Consider the following 24,578-nt stretch of genomic DNA (forward strand, 5'->3'; position numbering starts at 1 on the left):
AGCATTTCCAAGGCTTTGAGTTCTTGGTCACATCCTCCCTAGAAGCTCACAGAGAGCTTACCTACCTAGTACTCCTGAATTGGAGCAGCTGGGCTGGAGCAGTGTCTACTCTGCCTGGACACCTGGCATTAATCACTCATCATGGCATTTTTTAATAAGTCTTGGGATTCCTGCTGAAAACCATCAGAGCAGCAGGAGTATTTTATGCCCTTCAAGCAATTTCACAGCATCTGGGCTGCTTCCCACCTTTACTTTACAGGGGTTTCCTCCTCACATGGCCCCAGGGAGTGCAAAGGCAAGCTGGCCCCTTTCCAAGGTCATTTAGTCCATGAAGACAACTGAGTTCTGTTAGTCTATTTTTCTCATTTTCATTTGCTGAATCACTCACAGTGGATAAATAGAGAGCGGGGTAGACTAGAGAGCCTGGCACTCTGGCCCTGGGGGAAGAAGAGCTGGGTTCTCTTCCTGGCTGTGCTGATTTGGACAAGTCTGGGTGTGTCAGGAGCAAAGAGGGAATGAGCATTCAGAAGTTGCTGCCTGGAGCTGAAGACGGATTCAGGCAACCTTATGTCCCCGGCGCCACATTGGATTCCCTGGGCATGATTGCACTGTGAATCCAAAGGTAGGTAGCAAGCACCCAGACTTAGGCCCTCCTCCCTCATTTATTGATCTTGCTTGCTCCAGGATTTGTATCCCAGAGAAATTGGATTTTGTGTGTAAATACTCTATTGGCCCTCCCATTAAAAGGAAGCTGCGTTTGTCAGTCTAATTCCTTCCCTTGGGTTCTAAGCCTACATAGTTGTAAAAAGAGGACATTTTCCTCCATAAATGAATCTGTGATCATAGGATGCTGTTGAAGCCTGGGACATGTAGCTCCTTTGGCAGGCTGTGGGGCAGAGGGACAAATAGCAAAGTCTTTAGAATCAGGCAGATCTGAGTTTGAATCCCTGCTCATTCCTTACCGTCTGTGTCATTTTGGGCGTGTCAGTTCAAGTCTGATCCTCGAGTTTTCTCCTTTGTCATTTGGAGATAATAATATGTGGGATTAAGGACATGGACTCAAGCCAGGGTGCCTGGGTTTGCATCCCAGCCCTACCCCTTCTAGCTCTGTGAAACTGACCGAATTCTTCCACCTCTGTGCTGTGGTTTCCTAATCTATGGAGTGGGCATAATAATACTGCCTACCTTGAGTAGTATTATGGTTGTTGAGAGGATTGAATGAGTCATATATAAACCCGGCTTGGAACAGTACCTGGAACATGGTAAGCACCAAATAAATCCCCGTTAGCTATAAATGTCATTGTTTGTAGGGTGGTAGTGAGATTTCAGTATGATGAGAATCTACAATAATGTACGGTACTTCGTGTGTGCTTAATATATAATTGCTGAATGAATGAATAAAGAATGGGATGGACAGATGTAAGGCACTGAGCACAGTACCCATTATATAATAAGTGAAGGGAAGCACCCACAGAACCACAGCCTTTCTGCCTTGGCTACTAGAGCCAGTGTGCTGGGACTGGCCTGGGCTGTTGCCAGCTGGTCATGCGCGTCCTTTCCCAACTCTGCACATCTCTTCCCAACTTGAAGTCAGTGGCATCAGGTTAGTAGCCTGAAATCAGCTATGGTAGGAGGGCATTTACACTGTAGACATTGGCAAATGTTACAAATCAGGTTTTTGTTTGTTGAGAGAGAGAGAGAGAGAGGGAGAGAATGTTAAACATTGATTAGCACCCAACACACATCCCTGACTGTCCAAGGGACCATTTTTACATCATCTGCCACAATCATCTTTAGAAACCAGTTCTGACCATTTTGTTGCAGGTTATAGGATCTTTGGGAAAATAAGTCATTTGGGAGCAGATAAGAAGGTGTTAGTGGATGTTGAGAGCCTGGTTTGGAGACCCCACTAAATGAAGAGTGCATATTTCATGTGGGTTTTGGTGGTCACTAACGGCTGGCTATGACACGAAAGAGTAGTCCCAGAAACAAATGGCTGGGTCTGTTAGGTGATAATTCTGGAACTTGGAATGGCTGAATTAATGCTTGGAACTTCCCAGGAAGATTGTGTCTTCCCAGGAAGACACTCCGCCTGGACCCTGTAGCCGTACTGTATATGCCATCCGTGCAGCTCCTAGGTGGAGCCTTTCTCCAAGTCCTGAGTAAGGAGAACTCTTTAGGTTCATTCCAGATCTACTTCAGTATGAATTGACTTCAAGAAGTGCAGCTATTAAAAGGGGCTGGCCAGGGCTTCCCTGGTGGCACAGTCGTTGAGAGTCCACCTGCCGATGCAGGAGACACGGGTTCGTGCCCCGGTCTGGGAAGATCCCACATGCCGCGGAGCGGCTGGGCCCGTGAGCCATGGCCACTGAGCCTACGCGTCCGGAGCCTGTGCTCCGCAACGGGAGAGGCCACAACAGTGAGAGGCCCGCGTATTGAAAAAAAAAAAAAAAGGGGGGGGGCTGGCCAGAAGTGCAACTGTTAAGTATATGGGACAGAAGAAGGAGCTGGTTGGAAGGCATTTATAAACTCCCCAGGGTTTGAAAGCTTGTCTGGAGTGATCTTAAAGAAAGAGCAGTCCACAAAACAAGGCTGCCCCTGGGCTGGGGTCTCAGGCTGGTCTATACTTCTGGGGTCACAGCTGTCCAAACCCAGCTCACCATCATTCATCAGTAGGACAAACTGAGTCCACAGTCGCCCTCCAGATTCTTCAGGAGGGCGGTGGGTGTGGGCTGGCATCTCTGTTTTATTTTTTTGATCCCCAAGTGAGTGGGTGATCAGCTAGTTTTGACACCATTACATCCTAATGAATAATCTCTCTTTTAAAGTGTGTTAACACATCATTTGTGTTTCAGTGGCCCTAAGTGGCTTTAGAGGAAAGCCAGTTAATCTTCTGATCTGAGGAAGACCAGCTACTATTCATTCTTAGAGGAATAAACAGAAATGTGCTGTGCTTTTAATCTTCAAATTAGCACCATTGGCGACTAGCAATTATCAGCACTTCTCAGCGGAGGTGTTTACCCTCTCCTCCCAGGCAACTGGAGGAAGGGGGTGGCAACTCTAATGCAGGCTGGGCTTTGGGGGACAGCATTGAGCTAGAGGCAGAGCTGGAGGGCTGAAAATGGGGGCGTGGGGAGAGGGGACAAAAGGCAGTGCCTTGTGCAGAGAACAGCTGGGGACCTACAAGGGACAGTCCAAGCCAAAGATGGCCACGTAGAGAAACCAAGTGCTAAGTGAAGGGCTTCCAATGGAGGGCAGCAAGATGGAGCCCATGGGTTTGGGAGAATGAAGAGAAAAACTATCTGGCCAGGTAGTGGGGGAGCCTTTCTCAGAGTCTCTATTATGGGCTGAAACTACACATAATTCTAGAGGAGACTCCTTTCCCACCTGTTACAAAGCCGATCTTCATTTATTTCAGTTGTTACCAAGCTTGGCTGCCCCTCAGAAGTTCACAGGGAGTTTATACCTATTACAGAATCCTTTTATAGGGGCAACCCCTACTCAGCTCCAGCCAGTTGTTTTCAAGCAGGATTGCCTTGCAAACCAAAGAAATATGTCTGTGAGTAGATGCAGCCCCAGAGCTGCCAGTTTGAAAACTCATACGTGCTCAGATTTCCAGAATGGGACCTCCATTAACTAAGAGCTCTGCAGGGTTTCTTGGCACTGCTGACGCTTTTAACTGGATAACTTTTGATCATGGCGGTCTGTGCTGTGCATTGTAGGATGTTTAGCAGCAGACATGCCCAGGAGCACCGTGCCAGTTGTGACAATCAAAACTGTCTCCAGATATTGCCAGATATCCCCTCAAGGGATGAGAATGTGGCAAAATCGCCCCCAGTTGAGAACCACTGGGCTAGGAAAGTAACAGAATGTAGGTCTTCTAGCTTCTAACTTCGGCTCGTGCCCCTCTGTCTTCCCACCAACTGCACCAAGCACTGCTTCTCAGGACCAGGAGCCCCAGTCATTTACGAGCCCTCAGTGTCAGGGAGCACTGAGTCAGTGCCTGAGATTCTTTTTCAAAAATCTCCCCCTCGGGCTTCCCTGGTGGCGCAGTGGTTGAGAGTCCACCTGCTGATGCAGGGGACACGGGTTCGTGCCCCGGTCCGGGAAGATCCCACATGCCGCGGAGCGGCTGGGCCCGTGAGCCATGGCCGCTGAGCCTGCGCGTCCGGAGCCTGTGCTCCACAACGGGAGAGGCCACAACAGTGAGAGGCCCGCGTACCACAAAAAAAAAAACTCCCCCTCTCTTGCCCCTGTTCCCCATTCTGTCTCCCTGCATCCTTTTCCTCCTCCTTCCCTCCCTCTCCCTTTGTTTTGCTCTCTCTCCCTCCATCTCTACCCAGTCCCCTTTCTGTGTGGGGTACATCACATTGCCGTTTAAACAGCCAGTAGTAGGAAATTTCCATAAGTCCTGTCCTGTTCACAGCTACAGGCACAGCAGCTAGATCAGTACCTGGTACAGAGTGCGTGCTCAATATTTGTTGAACGAATGAATGGGTGGCCTCTCCCTTCATTCCTACTCCCCCCAAACCTAGAGCAGACATGGGAAATGATCATCCGATCACTGAAAGGTTGAGGGACTGGACCTGGTTCTCCATGGCACGGCTGAGCAGGCTGTTTTACAAGGATGCCTGTGCAGTCACTTTCCAAAGAATGAAGCCCCATCGGCTGTCAGTTTCCTGATCCTTTTTTTTTTTCCTTTATGCAAGAGATAAAGAGGATCTCATTAGGTGTTTAAATCAGATGAACAGCCATTGTTACCAGACTTCTGCTCAGCCTGCATTATATTTCTTTTAGGGTAACCCCACAGAGCGCATTGCTTTTTATGGGAGGGGTACAAGGGGCACATATAGGGAGGGAAGAAAGGGCTCTGTTTGACCAGGCTGGTGAATTTTGCATTTTTACTTGGCGTCTAAGTCTGAAGGGGGAGAATAGCAGTCTGCACTTGGCTGGCTCTGAGGGGAGGCACCACCTGGCGATGGTGGGGAGTGGCCTGTGACCTCCTAAGAGAAGAATGGTGTTTCATCAGCATGGCTTCCGGGAGCCCCGATTTACAGAGGTCGTTCAGATGTCAGCAGAGCAGGGATTTGTGGGCAGCAGGAGATGACTGGAGGAACAACACAAACAGGATGACACCTGGCCCCACGCAGGGTGCAAATTGTATTTCTCTGTCAACATTGGCTAGTTACAGCTCTGCCATTGATGCTAAATCTGACAAAGTCACAGAGGGCAGAACCCCTACCTCCACTTTCCCCAACACATTAAAACAAAATGAAATACAGCCTTCCCCTTCTTTCCACAATTATACTCTTGTCCAGCTCTTACCAAGACACTTTATTAAAAGTTATAGATATTTCAAAAAACAGTTTAGTGTAGCTACCAAAGGGGGAAAAAAAGGTAAAAGGCAATGCAGCTTTTAGACTAGAGCTTGAAAATCAAAGCTTTAGCAAAAGTAGACAAGCAAAATTGCTGATAGAACCCTGTCGTTAGTCATTATATTGGTCTCTGAGCTTCCTGGCAGCCTTGGCACAAAGGTAAATGTGACAGGTTATGTGTTTGTGTTTAGGTATAAAGAAAACCACAAGTTCTTTATACGTTTTTCTTAGCTAAGTTCTGAGAGGTATTTATCATATATATACTATGCAATAGGAAATATCTTACACAATGTTTTTCCAGCAAATGGAGAAGTCCTTTTGATATAGTTCTTTCTTGCTTTGGCAACTGGCAAAAGTTAAAGGAAAACATGAAAATCTAATTAAGTAAATGGACTTTGCAAAGACTGAGCCAGTGTTATTCAGGGTATTTCAGGCCTTAAAAAAATTTTTTCAATAGCAGTTGTTTGGTTAAGTCTAAGTGAATCCCTCTCTTCTAACCAGTAGCTAATATTTGGGATGCAGCTGGCTGAGAACAGAATTTTTTTTCCTGGCTGATCCACCAGAAAACTTTATTCTAGTTCACTATTAACAGAGCTCAGAGGTACAAGGGGGCAGGCAGCTCCTACGAGAAGCAAAGCCTTTTCGTCTCTCGCTACCACCTTCTAAGCTGGCTCTTCTGCATCTGATTTCACTTCCTGCGCGTCAGGAGTTCACAATCTTATTTTAACCCCAGCACTGTTCCAGGACAATAGATCCTGTTTGGTTAGTCTTTGTGTATAGCAAACCACCCCAGAAATTCATGGCTTAAAACAACACCCATTCCCTGGCTCACTGGCTGCCTCTGCAATAAGGGCAGCTTGTCTCTGTTCTACGATGCCAGCTAGGATATCATTCATATGTTTGCAATCTACTGGTGGTTGAAGGATCCAGGATGGCCTCACTCACATGTGTAGGGCCTCAGTGGGTGGCCTAAAGGACTGGGGACTCCCTGGACCACTCATCCTCTAGGAGGCTGGCTCCAGCTGCCTTACTTAGGGTAGCAAGAGAGTGAAAGCAGAAGCTGCAAGGGCTTCTAAAGCCTAGGCCTGGAATTTGCACAGGGTCCCGCTAGCTGCATCCTGTCGTCCCAGGGTCAGCTGAGATTCAGTGTGCAAAGCGGCCACCCAGGATGTGAACTCATTGAGGTGGGATTCGTGGGAGATCACTTGGTGGCAATGACCCACAGCCCTGTCCCATCAACACCTCAGTAACAGTGGTCCCCATGGGCAGTGATTCTCACCTGGGGGATGGGGAAGGAGACCAGGGAACAGGTCTGTCCTCCCTGGGGGCAGGGAGGGGGGTCATTTGGTACTAGCCCAGTTCTCATTCCAAGTTGTGTGCACTCACCACTTAACGGCCACCATCAAAAGCCCAAATATCAGGCTTTATGAGCTCTACTTAAAATTTCAGAAAGGATATATGAAGAGTGGACCTTTGAAGTGATGAAACAGTAAGCATTTCCTCCTGGCAACCACACTTGAAGACCTTGTAAGCGTGGGGTACGCTGAGCTACACCACTGTGCTGCCAACTTCCTGCCATTTGTGAGACAGCAGCATCCCCAGGCCTCCCCAGTCAGGGGCGCCAACAGGAGAGCATGAGGTCGTTTTCTTATTGGCTAGAGTGAGATGCACTGCGTGTTGGTGGTGACCCAAAAGTCAGCTGAATTTTCTCCAAGCTGGATGAGAATGCCTGACAGCCCCCACTGAACCTAGCTTCAGACAAGGGTCACACTATTTAAAAGGGTGAATTGAATGACAGCAAAAGGCATGTGCACACCACTTCTGCAGAAGCTGAAAGCTGAAGGGCTCTATAACAAAGACACTGGATAACAGAATCAGGGGAAAAACATTTTTACTTTAGAGAAACATTGTAAATCTTTAAAAAGATTGGATTTAAGGGGAGTAAATGAAAGATCCTGTTTTGGCTCAGAGCACAGGAGTACATGCATGCACACACACAAGCATCCATGAAGAGATGGGCTGGAGGAGGCCTGACTTAGCAGCACCGTGTGAAAAGAACCTGTTAAGTGTGTGTGTCTAGTAAGGTCAATTTGTGTCAAAAGTAGGCAGAGTTAATGTGACCTTAAGCTATTAAGATATTGATGGGTGTATGGATGCTAGATTAAGGGAGGTGATTAGTTCCCTCTATTCTATATAGCTCAGTTTACTCCAAAAAACAGGCCAATTTCTAGCTTCATAATTTAAAACTGTTAGAGAAAAACTAACATATTTAGGGAGAAGTGCAACACGATAAAAGAACTTGAACTCACGAGATAAGGAGGAAATACAAGGAAGAACTGAAGACATTTGACCTAGAGAAATTCTCAGCAAGGTCTTAAGGATGGTCTTCAGCTCTAAAGCGTTGCCAAGTGGAAAAGGGACTTGATCTGCCTTCTATGGCCCCCAAATAAGTCTTGGACCAATGAGTGGAAGGTTGAGGGACTGTGGCACTTGGAGGGTAAAAGAAAAACGAACATCTAATAGCTGGAATAGATGGCACAGAGTTCTCCGTCATCGCAGGGGCTGGACGATCACTCGTCGGGATACACAGAGGGCATTCAAACCTTAGATGGGTAATTGGTTCAAAATGAACTTTCAAATCCTGTCTAACTCTGAGGTCTTGGGATTTACAGGAACTTGCCCAAGGTCACAGAGCGAGGTAGTAGCTGTCCAGCACAGAAGTTTCCTTCCTCCCTGTCAGCATGTTTCCCTCGGATTCACAGTCTCCTCATCTCCTTGATGATTAACTCAAGCAGTGGTGCACAAAGCAGCCTAGGGACCACAGCTTACGCACCCATCCAGGCTTATTTGTCTGGCCAGCATCATGCGGTAAAAGGCTTGAAATCAATATCTGTAGGAAGGCGCACCAACTCCGGCTCCACGCTCCATTGCCTTCCCTGGGCGTGAGGCCACTGCACACATTTGTGTCTCCTGGCCCCTGTGGCCTCGCTTCTTGCACACTTTGGACCTAGGGGCAGGGCAGAGCAGGAAGAGGTGGTCCTGGACCAGAGCCTATGAAGAGGGCCTTCTCAGCCAGAGATGGATCCCCCAATTTCTAGGGACAGTCAGCTCCCCCATCTCTTACAACTCCCAGCATGGTAGAAACTACGAAAAGGAGAGAAAGTGCTATGCACTTTTCACACATGTCAATCCCATTTCATCCTCATAACAACCATGTCAGTTTCCTAGGGCTGCAAAGCACAAAGTACCACAGACTGGGTGATTTAGCATAAATTTATTGCCTCACAGTCCTGGAGGCTGGAAGTCCAAAATCAAGGTGCTCCCGCTAAAGGTGGTAGGGAGGTGTCAGCTCCAGGCCCCCTCCCAGCTACTGGTACCCTCAGATGTGGCTTGGCTGCGAGATGGCCATCTTCTCTTTGTGTCTCTCCACACTGTCTTCCTTCTGTGTATGTCTGTCTCTGTGTCCAAATCTCCCCCTTTTATAAGAACACCAATCGTATTAGATTAGGACCTAATGACCTATCTTAACTTGGTTAAATCTGTAAAGATTCTATTTCCAAATAAGGTTGTATTCTGAGGTCTGGGGGTTATTAGAATTCAGCATATGCTTTGTGGGGAAACAATTCAATCCATAACAGTCCACCCTCCGATCCCCCCCAATTCGTGTCCTTCCCACGTGCAAAATACATTCACTGCATCTGAACATCCCCATGGACATCAAGAACTGGTTCAGTAACAGGTCACAATGATAATACATGGAAAGCAGAATTAAAATGCAGTGTTTGTGGGGGGTTTTTTTTGGTATAAATTTATTTATTTTTGGCTGCATTGGGTCTTCGTTGCTGCACGTGGGGTTTCTCTAGTTGCGGCGATCGGAAGCTACTCTTCGTTGTGGTGTGCAGGGTTCTCATTACGGTGGCTTCTCTTGTTGCAGAGCACGGGCTCTAGGAACACGGGCTTCAGTAGTTGTGGCATGCAGGCTCTGTAGTTGTGGCTCGCGGGCTCTAGAGCACAGACTCAGGTGTTGTGGCGCACGGGCATAGTTGCTCTGCGGCATGTGGGATCTTCCCGGACCAGGGCTCGAACCCATGTCTCCTGTGTTGGCAGGCAGATTCTTAACCACTGCACCACCAGGGAAGTCCAAAATGCAGTGTTGTTGACTCCGAAAGCTGTCCTCTTTCTCCTACACTGTGCTCCTGCCATGAGGTGCACCGACCATGTGCCAGGACCTGTGCCAGCTGCCTCATGCCCTTTTCTCACTCCTAGTGGGCTGCCTGTCTGGCAAGGCCCCAGACTGGGCACCAAGGGACACGCAGGGCTCAGCCCAGGTGGATCTGTCCCAGGGCCTGGGAGTGGGCACGCTGGGAAGATGGGGGGAGGGGCGATTGGAAATTAAGTCCTGGGGAGGTGCTGTGGTTGGAGGTGGGTGAATGTGGCCCACTCAGGCCATCATCTGGGGAGAAGGGGGGCACATAGGGTGTTGCCTGAGCTGCTAAGGAAAACACAATGAATGTGGCTACTCAGGCCCTGTTCTGCTGCTGCAGGCCCCATATACAGTTATGAAGAGGCAGGGGAATCAGATGCTTAACCAGGCCCAGAGACAGCCAGCAACAAACCAATGCCAGCCACTTTCATAGACACAGCTCTTGGTCATCCACTTCCTGGAAAGGTGATGTCCAGGCGAGGAGTGCGTCCTGGGCTATGGTCTTTGCAGATGGAGCTTTCTCAGGGGATTAGGGGAGGACTGGTGGAGAGCACTGAGGAAGAAGGAAGTCCCTCAATAGATGAGAAGAAAGGGGCTTTTGAGCTCATTAGACCTGGCTTGAACTGAACTCCCACTCACAAGCTGCATGGCATTGGACACATTGATCAACCCTTCTGAGCTGCATTTTTCCAGGGTCTTGTCGTGAAGATTAAATGCCCATTCTAACTGTGTGTGAGGCACGTGACCCTCTTCCTGTTGCTGGACTCAATAAATACTGTTTTTGCCTCTATTTTTTTTTTTTACATCTAGAAAGTTCTCAGCTATGATTTTGTTTTTTGGGTTTTTTTGAATTTTATTTTATTTATTTTTTTATACAGCAGGTCCTTATTAGTCATCAATTTTATACACATCAGTGTATACATGTCAATCGCAATCGCCCAATTCATCACACCACCATCCCCACCTGCTGCCGCTTTCCCCCCTTGGTGTCCATACGTTTGTTCTCTACATCTGTGTCTCAATTTCTGCCCTGCAAACTGGTTCATCTGTACCATTTTTCTAGGTTCCACATATATGTGTTAATATACGATATTTGTTTTTCTCTTTCTGACTTACTTCACTCTGTATGACAGTCTCTAGATCCATCCACGTCTCAACGAATGACCCACTTTCGTTCCTTTTTATGGCTGAGTAATATTCCATTATATGTATGTACCACATCTTCTTTATCGATGGGCATTTAGGTTGCTTCCATGACCTGGCTATTGTAAATAGTGCTGCAATGAACATTGGGGTGCATGTGTCTTTTTGAATTATGGTTTTCTCTGGGTATATGCCCAGTAGTGGGATTGCTGGATCATATGGTAATTCTGTTTTTCGTTTTTTAAGGAACCTTCGTACTGTTCTCCGTAGTGGCTGTATCAACTTACATTCCCGCCAACAGTGCAAGAGGGTTCCCTTTGCTCCACACCCTCTCCAGCATTTGTTGTTTGTAGATTTTCTGATGATGCCCATTCTAACTGGTGTGAGGTGATACCTCATCGTAGTTTTGATTTGCATTTCTCTAATAATTAGTGATGTTGAGCAGCTTTTCATGTGCCTCTTGGCCATCTGTATGTCTTCTTTGGAGAAATGTCTATTTAGGTCTTCTGCCCATTTGTGGATTGGGTTGTTTGCTTTTTTAATATTGAGCTGCATGAGCTGTTTATATATTTTGGAGGTTAATCCTTTGTCCATTGATTCATTTGCAAATATTTTCTCCCATTCTGAGGGTTGTCTTTTCGTCTTGTGTATGGTCTCCTTTGCTGTGCAAAAGCTTTAAGGTTTCATTAGGTCCCATTTGTTTATTTTTGTTTTTATTTCCATTACTCTAGGAGGTGGATCAAAAAAGATCTTGCTGTGATTTATGGCAAAGAGTGTCCTTCCAATGTTTTCCTCTAAGAGTTTTATAGTGTCCGGTCTTACATTTAGGTCTCTAATCCATTTTGAGTTTATTTTTGTGTATGGTGTTAGGGAGTGTTCTAATTTCATTCTTTTACATGTAGCTGTCCAGTTTTCCCAGCACCACTTATTGAAGAGACTGTCTTTTTCCATTGTATATCCTTGCCTCCTTTGTCATAGATTAGTTGACCATAGGTGCTTGGGTTTACCTCTGGGCTTTCTATCTTGTTCCATTGATCTATCTTTCTGTTTTTGTGCCAGTACCATATTGTCTTGATTACTGTAGCTTTGTAGTATACTCTGAAGTCAGGGAGTCTGATTCCTCCAGCTCTGTTTTTTCCCCTCACGACTGCTGTGGCTATTCGGGGTCTTCTGTGTCTCCACAGAAATTTTAAGATTTTTTGTTCTAGTTCCGTAAAAAATGCCATTGGTAGTTTGATAGGGATTGCATTGAATCTGTAGATTGCTTTGGGTAGTATAGTCATTTTCACAGTATTGATTCTTCCAATCCAAGAGCATGGTATATCTCTCCATCTGTTGGTATCATCTTTAATTCCTTTCATCAGTGTCTTATAGTTTTCTGCATACAGGTCTTTTGTCTCCCTAGGTAGGTTTATTCCTAGGTATGTTATTCTTTTTGTTGCAATGGTAAATGGGAGTGTTTCCTTTATTTCTCTTTCAGATTTTTCATCATTAGTGTATAGGAATGCAAGAGATTTCTCTGCATTAATTTTGTATCAGCTTTCTTCTGATTTCCATTTGCATGGAATATCTTTTTCCATCCCCTCGCTTTCAGTCTGTATGTGTCCCTAGGTCTGAAGTGGGTCTCTTGTAGACAGCATATATATGGGTCTTGTTTTTGTATCCATTCGGCAAGCCTGTGTCTTTTGGTTTGAGCATTTAATCCATTCACGTTTAAGGTAATTATTGCTATGTATGTTCCTATGACCATTTTCTTAATTGTTTTTCGGTTTGTTTTTGTAGGTCCTTTTATTCTCTTGTGTTTCCCACCTAGAGAAGTTCCTTTAGCATTTGTTGTACAGCTGGTTTGGTGGTGCTGAATTCTCTTAGCTTTTGCTTGTCTGTAAAGCTTTTGATTTCTCCATCTGAATCTGAATGAGATCCTTGCCAGGTAGAGTAATCTTGGCTGTAGTTTCTTCCGTTTCATCACTTTAAGTATATCATGCCACTCCCTTCTGGCTTGTAGAGTTTCTGCTGAGAAATCAGCTGTTAACCTTATGGGAGTTCCCTTGTATGTTATTTGTTGTCTTTCCCTTGCTGCTTTCAATAATTTTTCTGTCTTTAATTTTTGCCAGTTTGATTACTATGTGTCTCGGCATGTTTCACCTTGGGTTTATCCTGTATGGGACTCTCTGCACTTCCTGGACTTGGGTGGCTATTTCCTTTTCCATGTTAGGGAAGTTTTCGACTATAATCTCTTCAAATATTTTCTCAGGTGCTCTCTCTCTCTCTTCTCCTTCTGGGACCCCTATAATGTGAATGTTGTTGCGTTTAATGTTGTCCCAGAGGTCTCTTAGGCTGTCTTCATTTCTTTTCATTCTTTTTCCTTTATTCTGTTCTGTAGCAGTGAATTCCACCATTCTGTCTTCCAGGTCACTTATCCGTTCTTCTGCCTCAGTTATTCTGCTATTGATTCCTTCTAGTGTAGTTTTCATTTCAGTTATTGTATTCTTCATCTCTGTTTGTTTGTTCCTTAATTCTTCTAGGTCTTTGTTAAACATTTCTTGCATCTTCTCGATCTTTGCCTCCATTCTTTTTCCGAGGTCCTGGATCATCTTCACTATCATTATTCTGAATTCTTTTTCTGGAAGGTTGCCTATCTCCACTTCATTTAGTTGTTTTTCTGGGTTTTTATCTTTTTCCTTCATCTGGTACATAGCCCTCTGCCTTTTCATCTTGTCTATCTTTCTGTGAATGTGGTTCTTGTTCCACAGGCTGCAGGATTGTAGTTCTTCTTGCTTCTGCTGTCTGCCCTCTGGTGGATGAGGCTATCTAAGAGGCTTGTGCAAGCTTCCTGATGGGAGGGACTGGTGGTGGGTAGAGCTGGTTGTTGCTCTGGTGGGCAGAGCTCAGTAAAACTTTAATCCGCTTGACTGCTGATGGGTGGGGCTGGGTTCCCTCCCTGTTTGTTGTTTAGCCTGAGGCAACCCAACACTGGAGCCTACGGGCTCTTTGGTGGGGCTCATGGCAGACTCTGGGAGGGCTCACGCCACGGAGTACTTCCCAGAACTTCTGCTGCCAGTGTCCTTGTCTGCACAGTGAGCCACAGCCACCCCCTGCCTCTGCAGGAGACGCTCCAACACTAGCAAGTAGGTCTGGTTCAGTCTCCCCTGGGGTCACTGCTCCTTCCCCTGGGTCCCAATGCTCACACTAGTTTGTGTGTGCCCTCCAAGAGTGGAATCTCTGTTTCCTCCAGTCCTGTTGAAGTCCTGCATCAAATCCCACTAGGCTTCAAAGTCTGATTCTCTAGGAATTCCTCCTCCCATTGCCCGACCCCCAGGTTGGGAAGCCTGACGTGGGGCTCAGAGCCTTCACTCCAGTGGGTGGACTTCTGTGGTATAAGTGTTCTCCAGTCTGTGAGTCACCCACCCAGCAGTTATGGGATTCGATTTTACTGTGATTGCGCCCCTCCTACCGTCTCATTGTGGCTTCTCCTTTGTCTTTGGACATGGGGTATCTTTTTTGGTGAGTTCCAGTGTCTTCCTGTCAATGATTGTCCAGCAGCTAGTTGTGATTCTGGTGTTCTCACAAGAGGGAGTGAGAGCACGTCCTTCTACTCCGCCATCTTGGTTCAGGTCCTTTGCCTCTATTTTTCCCTTCAAAGCTGAGCTCGGAAATGCCAAGGAAGACCTGGGGCAGGGACTGGCTCCTCTTGCCTGTCTCTGGGGGTCAGCTCACCCTGAAAGTGTGAATGTGTTGATTGCCCCAGGCCTCAGTGTGCTAACGGTGCATTTTCTCCCTCACAGAGGAGCTGAAGGAGAAGCTGTCAGAGTATGTGGACAAGGTGAACGGCCAGAAGCCAGGCTTCATCAAGGTCGTGCGGCACAGCAAGCAGGAAGGCCTTATCCGCTCCAGGGTCAGTGGTTGGAGGGCCGCCACTGCCCCCGTAGTGGCACTCTTTGATGCCCATGTGGAGTTCAACGTGGGCTGGTAAGTGCCCTCGGGAGCTGAGGAGGATGAGTCCCAATGTGTTCCAGGGGCTGTGGCTCAAATGGGTGCAAAGCCTGCTGAGATCGCAGTCACGATGGGGGAGAGGAGAGATCTGGGTGTACGGGTGACCAGGCCACAGGGCTGGCCCTTCAAGGTAGGGGAGGGTCAGGGATCAACAGGTCAACACACAGTGTCTCAAGTGTTGGTGGCATCAGGTGTGACTCACGCTGGTGTGGTCCTCTAGGAGACGTGATGGGAGAGAGGGATAAATGCTAAGGGCAAAGCGAGAGTTCCAGCCCAGCTAAGGACCAGGATGCGACCCCCGGGAAATGGAGAGCTGGACCAGACACAAGGCAGAAGCCCAACCCCAAAGACAGGAACAGGACCGAGGGGGCAAAGGGAGCCAGGGTGACTTGACATTGTCACAGGTGCCCTGGGATCCCCCAGATGCCAGGCCAGAGGTAGCACAGAACCTCAGATTCTTTCTACTGGTAAAACTAGGTCTAGAAAATCTTTCCTTCTCTGTCCAGGGCTGCTCAGGTGCTAGGTGGGGCAAGGCCCCAGTGGCTTCAGCCAGGCAGGTACAGGGTACCTGACGCCAGCATCCCTGCAGGCTGGAGGACGTCCTATGGCCCACTGTGTGTGGCTTTGCAGAGAGCCTGGGCTTAGGGGGTCCCAGGTGCTGGGGATGGCCGAGGGTACCACCGTAACCACTATGCGTGATGGTACTGGGGTCTGCTGTTCCCCACCCTAGACTCCAGGTGCCACCCTCTGCCTCCCTGGAGTGGGGTGAGGTGGGCCCTTTAGCAGGAAGGGGCAGCGAGCATGCACACGGCAGAACTGGGTGGAGGCATACTTTTCCATAGCAGGCCCGAATTAAGGCTGTAATGCAGCCATTTTTTATAGGTGAAGTCACTGCTTGCCATTTGTGACTATTTAAAAAGCATTTTCACTGGATTTATGGCCAGAAGAGGAGAGGGACACTTGCTATTTCAAGCTGATTTGGATAAACAGTTGTGCAACAAATGCATTTTTAATGAGAAGCTTATCATTCCTGTCTGCAAACATTTTACTCGCCTCGTGCCCCCAGGGGTTCCGGGCTGCGTGGAAGCCCGATCCCCCCACCTCTCCTTGGGCAGTGGGGACGCGTGGGGTGCGGGTGGCATGTCTGGAAGGACCGAAGCAGCGTCACACAACGGGTGGAAGTAGGTTTGTTGTCACCTCCGTGTCTCTGCCGTCCTCACCTGCCTTTTCCTCCTGGTTGATGCGCTGCATTTTAGCAAAATCAAAGCCCAAGTTGAAAGCTTCCCGTGGAACCTCAGATCTGTTCCTTTCTTCTTTCTTAAGTCTTGATTTCTTTTTTTTCTAATGGAAAAAAGGAAATCAAGCAGACACCAGGATCTGAGGCACTAAGAATCTGTCAGCTCAGCCTGGGACATGCTGAAGGAGGGGTCAGGCCTCTTGCTAGCCCGGAAGCATGGGGGTGGGAGATGGAATAGGGACTCTTTCCCAGGAGGCAGAGCAGCTCTGCCCTGGAGGAGACGGCCAGGAGTTCCTTCCTTCTTCTGTGGGGGAAGAAGCTTTAGAAGGTGCCAGTTTCCCCTCTCTCCCTCTCCCCTGTCCAGGGCTGAACCCGTGCTCACCCGCATTAAGGAGAACCGGAAACGGATCATCTCACCATCCTTTGACAACATCAAATACGACAACTTTGAGATAGAAGAGTACCCGCTGGCCGCTCAGGGCTTTGACTGGGAGCTGTGGTGCCGCTACCTAAACCCCCCTAAGGCCTGGTGGAAACTGGAGAACTCCACGGCCCCAATCAGGTAAAGAATTCTTACCTGGGGGTCTCTCTGTCTTGTCTTCCAGGCAAGGGCTCCCCTCCCAGCCTGACCCTTGTTTCTCAAACTCCAGCTGCATCGGCAAGTGACCTTCAGTCACAGCTTACAGCCTTTGACGATCCCTTTTAAAAGAGCTGTGGCACCCAGAATCCATTCAGAGCCTCAGAGTTACTCATTTCAGCATATCGCTCTGGGACACTTGCTGGGCGCCAACTGCTGTGCTGGGGATACAGAGTGATCAAGACTCGATTCCTGCCCCCAAAAGCCTGGAGTATAGTGAAAGCAGAGAAAACAATTGGAATAAAATAAGTGGGATCACAAATTATTCCCCATGCTGGTGGAAAGTGCATGAAAATTGGGGAGAATCCTTTTCGGAGCCTGTAGCATTCGCATTTGTTTTTTCTTAAGGGCAAGTAGGAGATTGCAAGGTTGGGGCAGGGACACTCATATTCAAAGGAGCAGAGTGAGTTCGTGGACACAGAGGAAGTTCAAAGGGACTGGAAGGAAGGAGGACAGTGAGGGGGGAGCCCCAGGCAATGAGGCCGGAGGGGTGGAGAGGTCTACGTGGCCTCTATTTTATGGGTCAGGACTCCTGAAACAGCCATCCCTGCCAGCCTTTATTTCTATCTGGCTAATCACAGATCAGGTGCCTTCATGCTCCCTTCTGATGCCACACAGATGGCATCAGAAGGTGGCCTAGGGGACAGTTCCTGGAATGAAAGAAGAGATTAGAAACTGTTGTTGCTTTGTGTTACGTGAGGGAGAAAGATTACGAAAAATTTAATTGAAAGTGAGAGATTACTATCTGAGATGGCATTTTTCCTTGCCAGAAGGAAAAAACTGTATTCATGTTTAAAACAGGATAGAAGGGCTTCCCTGGTGGCGCAGTGGTTGAGAATCTGCCTGCTAATGCAGGGGACATGGGTTCGAGCCCTGGTCTGGGAGGATCCCACATGCCGCAGAGTAACTGGGCCTGTGAGTCACAACTACTGAGCCCGCGCGTCTGGAGCCTGTGCTCCGCAACAAGAGAGACTGCGATGGTGAGAGGCCCACGCACCGCGATGAAGAGTGGCCTCTGCTTGCCACAACTAGAGAAAGCCGTCACACAGAAATGAAGACCCAACACAGCAAAAATAAAAAAAATAAATTAATAAACTCCTATCCCCAACATCTTCTTTAAAAAAAAAAAAACAGGATGGAAGAGAACCCCACCTAGCTTTCCTGCGGTTGTCTCTGTCACCTGTCTGTTAGGCCTCTGCCACACTTACGTGGTTAAATATTTGCCAGGAGGTCGCTGTGTACAAGGGCCTTTTACACACATCGTCTCATCTGCTCTTCATCATAACCCGATGACAGCTCACTCATTGTGTCATTCCAGTTTTACAAGTTGAGGAAAGAAAGACTGACAAAGGGGAATGACCCTGCCAAAGGCTCCAGCCAGTGCAGCCAGGATCCAAACCCAGAGCAGCTAGATTCCGTACCTAGTGTCATCCTCCTAGGCACCCACTGTTGAGCTCGGAACTGTTGTGGCTGAATTCTACCCCCAGGTCTGTTGACTGCTATTGGAGGGAAATATGCCATAACACAATGAGCGGTCTTGCAGTAGACTGCACTGGTATTAGCTGCTTCTGTTCCGGGCATCACTAAATGTATCAGCCTAGACTTAGTCAGTAGACCCACATTCTAGGTCCTTGACAGAGAATATCATCTCAGCCTCAAATATTCCATGACCTAATTTTTATCAAAAATCCTAACTGAGAGAAATTATATTAGTGGAAGATTTTGAAAGAACATTCTTGGTTTATACCTGGATGAAGACAGCCCACAGAAAGCTGTGGGTTATACAAGTGTATCTTGCCCACCTTGGAGCTGCGCTTTAGTGCTTTACCCCCACATGATGTAAGCTGTAAAAGGAGCCCAGAGATATCTTCTGTTACGTTCTAAAGGGATGGCTTTAAGATTGTTGTCTGCTACATTCCAAAGTGACCCCTTTAAGAAGAGTGACATGAGAAATTTCTTTCAAACTGAAAAGACTGCTATTCCTGAGGAATTAGTATGACATTTCTACATGGGAACTATAAATCTTACTTCTAAGACCATATGTGTTCATTTTCACCTTGGCCACCAGGAAGCTCAGGGTCAACTTTGTGGGTCCACTTTAAGAATCATGAAAGAAGACACATGCATTCTAACCAGCCTCTAATTTTTGGTGGAATTTTAGTCTTTTCAGACATTTATCTATTTTTTTCAATGTATTTTACATTCTCTTGCAAGCTATTTCTAACCCTTTTGGGAATCAGAAGATATAAATCAGAAACACTTTCAGGCTGAGTAGGTCCACTTAATACCCTAGGCAGTTAATAAATAATGAAGACTGAGGGGACCTGTGCTCTTCTCAGAGTACTGTTTTAGATTCTGTTCTTTCCCTGACTGGGTCTGGCCGTTTAGGGAAGGCCCCCTACTCTGTATCCCAGAATGCCCTGCCCTGCTCAACATTTGAGATATGGGGATATATGTTTATGTATAACTGATTCACTTTGTTATAAAGCAGAAACTAACACGCCACTGTAAAGCAATTATACTCCAATAAAGCTGTTAAACAAAACAAAACACATTTCAGTAACATCAAGGAAAAGGCGGAGAGTCCACTCTGCAGGGCTGATGTTTTAAAACCACCATGCATTTAGAGGGGGGATTGTCTGGGCTTCTTCAATGTGCAAGTGCATCTTTTAAAATGATCTTTTGAGTACCAGTTATGTCCCAGAGGTTTTCAAGTGCTTTACATTATTTAATTTAACCCTTGTGAGGTTATAGTTGACTCTGTTTCATAGATCTGGAATCAGAGGCTCAGAGAGTCTAGGGAACTTCTTTCAGAGATGCACAGGCAGAATGGGGAACCTTTCCCCTAGCACTCACCTCTAAAGCCAGGTCACACGTCCCCCCCACCAGAGTAGGAACTCAGCCTAAAGGAACAGTGGCTCGAGGTGGATTGACTGTCCTGGATGCCTGCGGTCTGTGGAAACTGAGCCCATTCAGAATAAAAGGCTGTAATTTGAAAGCAGGAGGGGCAGGGACCCCAAGGCACCAGTCTCTGCCCAAGCAGCCTCCTGCATCAGCATTCTCCAAAGAAATGGCCTGCAAAATGGCTGTTTCTCCACCTTGATGAGATTACAATTTCAAAGATGGGTCCATTTGCATTTGAGTGACAGTTTTCTCATCACTAAGGATTCTTCATTTCTCCTTTTCTTTCCCTCCAATTCCTCAGCCACCAGCTGATAAAATGCTACGCAGGGGCTAGAAGCAGTAGCAGCGTGCAGTGGAACAATTCAAAGTAATTTGTGTAAGATGATGCTTTCAGCAGAGAAGCAGCCCACATGTGCTCGTGCTGATTCACCTAATGTTAATCTCTCCTCGTGACGTTCTGCATCGGATGTCTGTACACAGCCATGAATCCCGCGCTTACACTTGCTAAGGAAAGGCCTTCCAGCTTCTGGACCCACAAGCTGTTGACGTGTTGCTCCAGCCTAAGATCCCTTTTGAATTCCAATCCAGACCAGCTAGCTAGGCCCTGCCGGTTAGATATCTCCCCCTAGTGACTCACAGTCACTTTAAGATCAGTTTTCCCAGCATGGACTCCCTCTTCCTTCTGAAACCAGCTTCTTCTCTATCCCCCCTATTGATGGGTGGTCCCCACTCCACCATCACCCAAGCAGAACACCAGCTGGCATCCAGATTCCTCCCCTTCTCTCATCTTCATCGTTCATATGTTTCAAAGTTCTGCTGCTTTTACCTCAAAATATGTCTTTAAATAATCTCTGTCTCCGGTCCTGGTACTCTGGTCCAGGTCTTCATCATTGCCCATCTGGATATAGCAACAAGCTTCCCAACTGGATTCCTCGATTTCTACCCAATCTCCTCCAATCTCAATCACCCCACAGCTGCCTGAGTATTCTTTTTCCAAACACAGATCTGCTTATACCACTGTCTGCTTAAAATTCTTCTTTGACGCTCATTTACCTACAGATAAAATCCAAATGATTTACCATGCTATCCAAAGCCCCAACTCGTCTCTCTAAAGGGACCAAGGTGAAGGGTGGGAGAGTTGGTGTGGGTGCCCGGGTAGAAACAAATACTGGCTATGCAGTTCAGAGTGCAGGGGTCAGGGCAGCCAGAGATACAGTCACGCAGTGTAGACTGGTAGGCTGAGCACTACTTCTCTGGGCTGACATACATGCAAGCACCACCAGAAGTGATGGCTGGTCCCAGGACACAAGCTGTCTCCCACTGCCCTGCTGAAACAACCTCCCTGGAATAGCTGGTGAGGGTGGACCCAGGAGGGCCACTCGGAGAGCAAGGCCCACACCAGTTCTGGCAGCAAACGAAGGGAGAGGACCAGATCCTCCTGGCAGGAAGGCAGCACTGCTCTTACTGCTCTGGCGGCCCCCATGAGACAGCCCCTCTGCTAACCACTGGCCATGTCCCCATGCCCTGCAGGAGCCCTGCACTCATTGGCTGCTTCATTGTGGACCGGCAATACTTCCAGGAGATCGGCTTACTGGATGAAGGCATGGAGGTCTACGGAGGCGAGAACGTCGAGCTCGGGATCAGGGTGAGCAGGGTTTCCCACCCATAGGGCGTGGCTCAGCTCCCCAGAGGGTGAATGAGTCCAGGAGTGGAGAAATGCGGCTCAGGGTTGAAGGTGGTGGACTGATTCTGGACGTCCAGTGCCTAACCTTGGTCCATGTGTATGTGATCAGGGCTGGTGGGGATGGGATAGAGACACAGGTAGGGAACTATAGAATTTTCAGGAAGAAAAGAACATCAGAAACTACTTTGGCTGGGGTGGGGACATGGGAGATTTGAGCTCCCAAATCAAGGGTGACATCTTGGCTAAAATCAAACACAGACTTCTCAGGGATGAGCAAAGGGGTGCTCCAGGAAGGGGCTGCTGAGCAGGAGGGACCCTCAGAGTCACTTTCTTATACTGTCACCTCCCTTTGGGATTTCTCACTCTGTTATTCTCCATCTCCTCCACAGTGGCCAACAGAGCCTTCCTAAAGACTTTGTCAAGAGAGGGCTCCAGAGAAATAAACCCACGGGGAATAAACAGCAAAACACAGCCAGGCTCACTCCATGTGGGTTTCTGACCCACCACGTGTTGGTCAGACCCTCAGGCCCGTACATGCCTCATACTACTTTCCAGAGACATCTGCCGTCCTGCCCCAAGGTACAGGGCCCTTTGCAGTTATCAACGTGCGGTGTGAATCCACACCAGGTACAATTTAATCTCTCATCCTACAGGAACATTTCCAAGGCTCTGGCCCCTTTCCCTCGGCCCATGCAAAGATAACTCCAAAAGGAACCCCATCCCTATGACTGAGGGACACATTAGGTCCCTTGGCAGGTGACAGAAATGTGATCATGGATACGAGGAAGGACCTCGTCCACTACAGGGAAGCCCACCCCTCTGTCTAGGCTGTGGTCCTAGCCTCATGAAGAAACCAACATGCAAGCTGTGCTTGTCCTCACAATGGCCCCCACGGTCCTCTCCACAGGGCTCTTTAAGCAGCCTGGCACACCATGCACTACAGGCTCGCCAGCCCCTGGCCAGCCCTTGTACCTGCTGGTGTTCATGGCAATCATCTGAGATGTTCCCCCTCGCTGCCTGCCCCCCATGCAGTCCACCCAGTATCTGCCTTGTTCCCACTAGTGACCCCATTCTTGCCCCTTTCGCCTTAGTGTCTGTATCTGGCATCTCTTGTTCCTAATCTTTGGTGTCCTCTCGAGGACTCCAGCTTGAGTGCACCCTCCTTACTTCCTATCTCCAACCCACTGGGCAGTCAGCTGGCCCTGGACAGTCCTCGCCCTGCCCTGAGGGGAGACTGGGCACCTCCAATGAGCATCTCACAATACCTCCAATAGCCTGGCAGGCAGTGTGGGCCTGACTTGTCACCCAGACTTAATACTAGGGCTTTGAGGTCTGGCGGCAGGAGCAGGCTGCCTGAAGCCGAGCTTAGGAAACGCTTCCAGACACCTGTTTTCACTGAAACCCAGAGAAATCTCTTTGGAGACAGTCAAGCTGCGTGGGCTTATTGGGGAACTAATATATTCATAGAGGACAGAGGCCACATAATCACCCTCGTGTCTCCGCTCTCCCTACACTGGTCATTTATTCACCATTTGCATCCTCACCATCTCATTTCCGCACGTTCCTGGATAAATGCTTGCCCCCAAACATAATATTTTTTACTAGGAGCCGCTGCTGGGAATTGGCTGAGCGGGCAGGACCGCCTCCAGTCACTTATGTTCTCTGGGTAAAAATGTCTAGGAATGGAGAAAGGAATTAGATTTGTGAACTGTGCTTCCAGCACGTATGTGCGTCAATCACGGAGTGGTGGGAGGCTCCTGGCTTTTCCTTGCCTAGATTATAAAGCTGCTCTGGAGTGTGGGCCTGGGTGAGGCTTTCAAATACTTGTTTAAAATTTGGGGGTTTGATGCTTGGGGTGTAAAATACAGTATAAAATGTTGCCTGGCTTTTTTTCCTCTGTCTCTTCCCTCCCCTTTGACAGAGGTGAAGTATCATGGAGTTGAAGGAAAGGTGGCTCTTAAAGCAGGGACCCAACAACTTGTTGGCTGGCAGAGCTGAGGACAGAGGGAGGGGCTAGTTAATTTGAATTTCAATTCCAGGTCCCCGCTAAAGGGATACAGAACCTCCAGCCATCTTCAAAACAGACGTTCACATTTTGTGTGGTTATTAGTGTTTTTCTTTCATGTTTATGAGTTAACATCTCAGTGCCTCACTTTCTCCATCTAGGATCTCCCTTCGGTTACTCTCCAGGATTATATGTAAAAATGAGAGACATTGCTTTCCTCCCCTCATTCATTTAGAGGCAACTTATTCAAAGTCCTTACCCATTTGGAACACAGAAATAGAGCTGTTTGCACAATTATTCATTACCTGCTCTGGCACTGTACTTATATAATCCATCTACAAAACACCCTAAAAAGTAGCTGTTATCGTAATACTCCTTTTTTCAGATGAGAAAATTGTGAAATAAAGAGCTTACATAATATGTTCTCAAGGTCATATGACTTATAAGAGGTAGAGAAAAGATTCAACCCCAGATCTTTATGATTCAAAAGCCTCGCTAGCTAGATATACCACAGTGACCTAGGGATAAAAGTCCTTTGAGCATTCCCAAAAGAGCATTACAATGTCCATGCAGTAATTTTCTTCTACTTTACTCACAGTTGTGTCTACTGAGTCCTCATTTAAAGCCTTATTCTTATTTTGCACTCAATTCTAATAAGCCTTTTCCCCCCCCCCCCCCCCCCCGGTTTATAAGTCCACAACTCAGTGGGGAAAAGAAGAACTGCTGTGGGCAAGCAGAATGAAAAGCGTGAGAAGTAAGAGCTGACATTGAATAGGAGGCAGATTATACAGATGATGGCTATAAAATACTAGAATATTTAAGAAAGTATTCAAGAGCTGGCAAGGAATTAAGAAGTTGTTAGAAACTGTTATCTGTTCAGTTGAGTCCCCTTTAAAATATGTTGAAATTCTAACCCCCTGTACCTGTGAATATGATCTTATTTGGAAATAGGATCTTTGCAGATATAATCAGGTTAAGATGAGGTCATACTGCATTAGGGTGGGCCCTAATCCAATATAACTAGTGTCCTTATAAGAGAAGGAAAATCTGGGCACAGACAGACACAGAGGGAAGATAATCATGTGAAGATGGAGACAGAGATTGGAGTTACGATGCCACAAACCACAGAATGCCTGGGGCTACCAGAAGCTGGAAGAGGCAAGGAAGGATCCTCCCCTAGAGGCTCTGGGGAGAGCATGGCCTACAAATACTTGATTTCAGACTTCTAGCCTTCAGAACTGTGAGTGAATACATTTTTTGTAGTTTTAGGTGATCCAGTTTGCTGTGCTTTGTTATAACAACCCAAGGAAATCAACACAGACACCAAAACCTAAGTGAAAGTAGGAATCAGAGAAAGCCTGAGTCCATTATATTTGAAGAACGTGATGATTTGAAG

The 24,578-nt window shown here is 47.4% G+C and overlaps 1 protein-coding gene across 2 annotated transcripts in view; it reads left to right on the plus strand.

Moving 5' to 3' along the window:
• GALNT18 (polypeptide N-acetylgalactosaminyltransferase 18) overlaps positions 1-24,578 on the plus strand; it is a 355,688-nt gene that overhangs the window by 224,804 nt on the left and 106,306 nt on the right. For both annotated transcript variants that reach the window (XM_030831400.2, XM_030831402.2), the window contains exons 4-6: positions 14,508-14,691; positions 16,317-16,514; positions 21,024-21,138. In XM_030831400.2, the coding sequence (XP_030687260.1) occupies positions 14,508-14,691; positions 16,317-16,514; positions 21,024-21,138 (497 nt within the window). The remainder of the gene's footprint in view (positions 1-14,507; positions 14,692-16,316; positions 16,515-21,023; positions 21,139-24,578) is intronic.

The sequence above is a fragment of the Globicephala melas genome, chromosome 8 (assembly GCF_963455315.2).
Source record: "Globicephala melas chromosome 8, mGloMel1.2, whole genome shotgun sequence".
NCBI lineage: Eukaryota > Metazoa > Chordata > Mammalia > Artiodactyla > Delphinidae > Globicephala > Globicephala melas.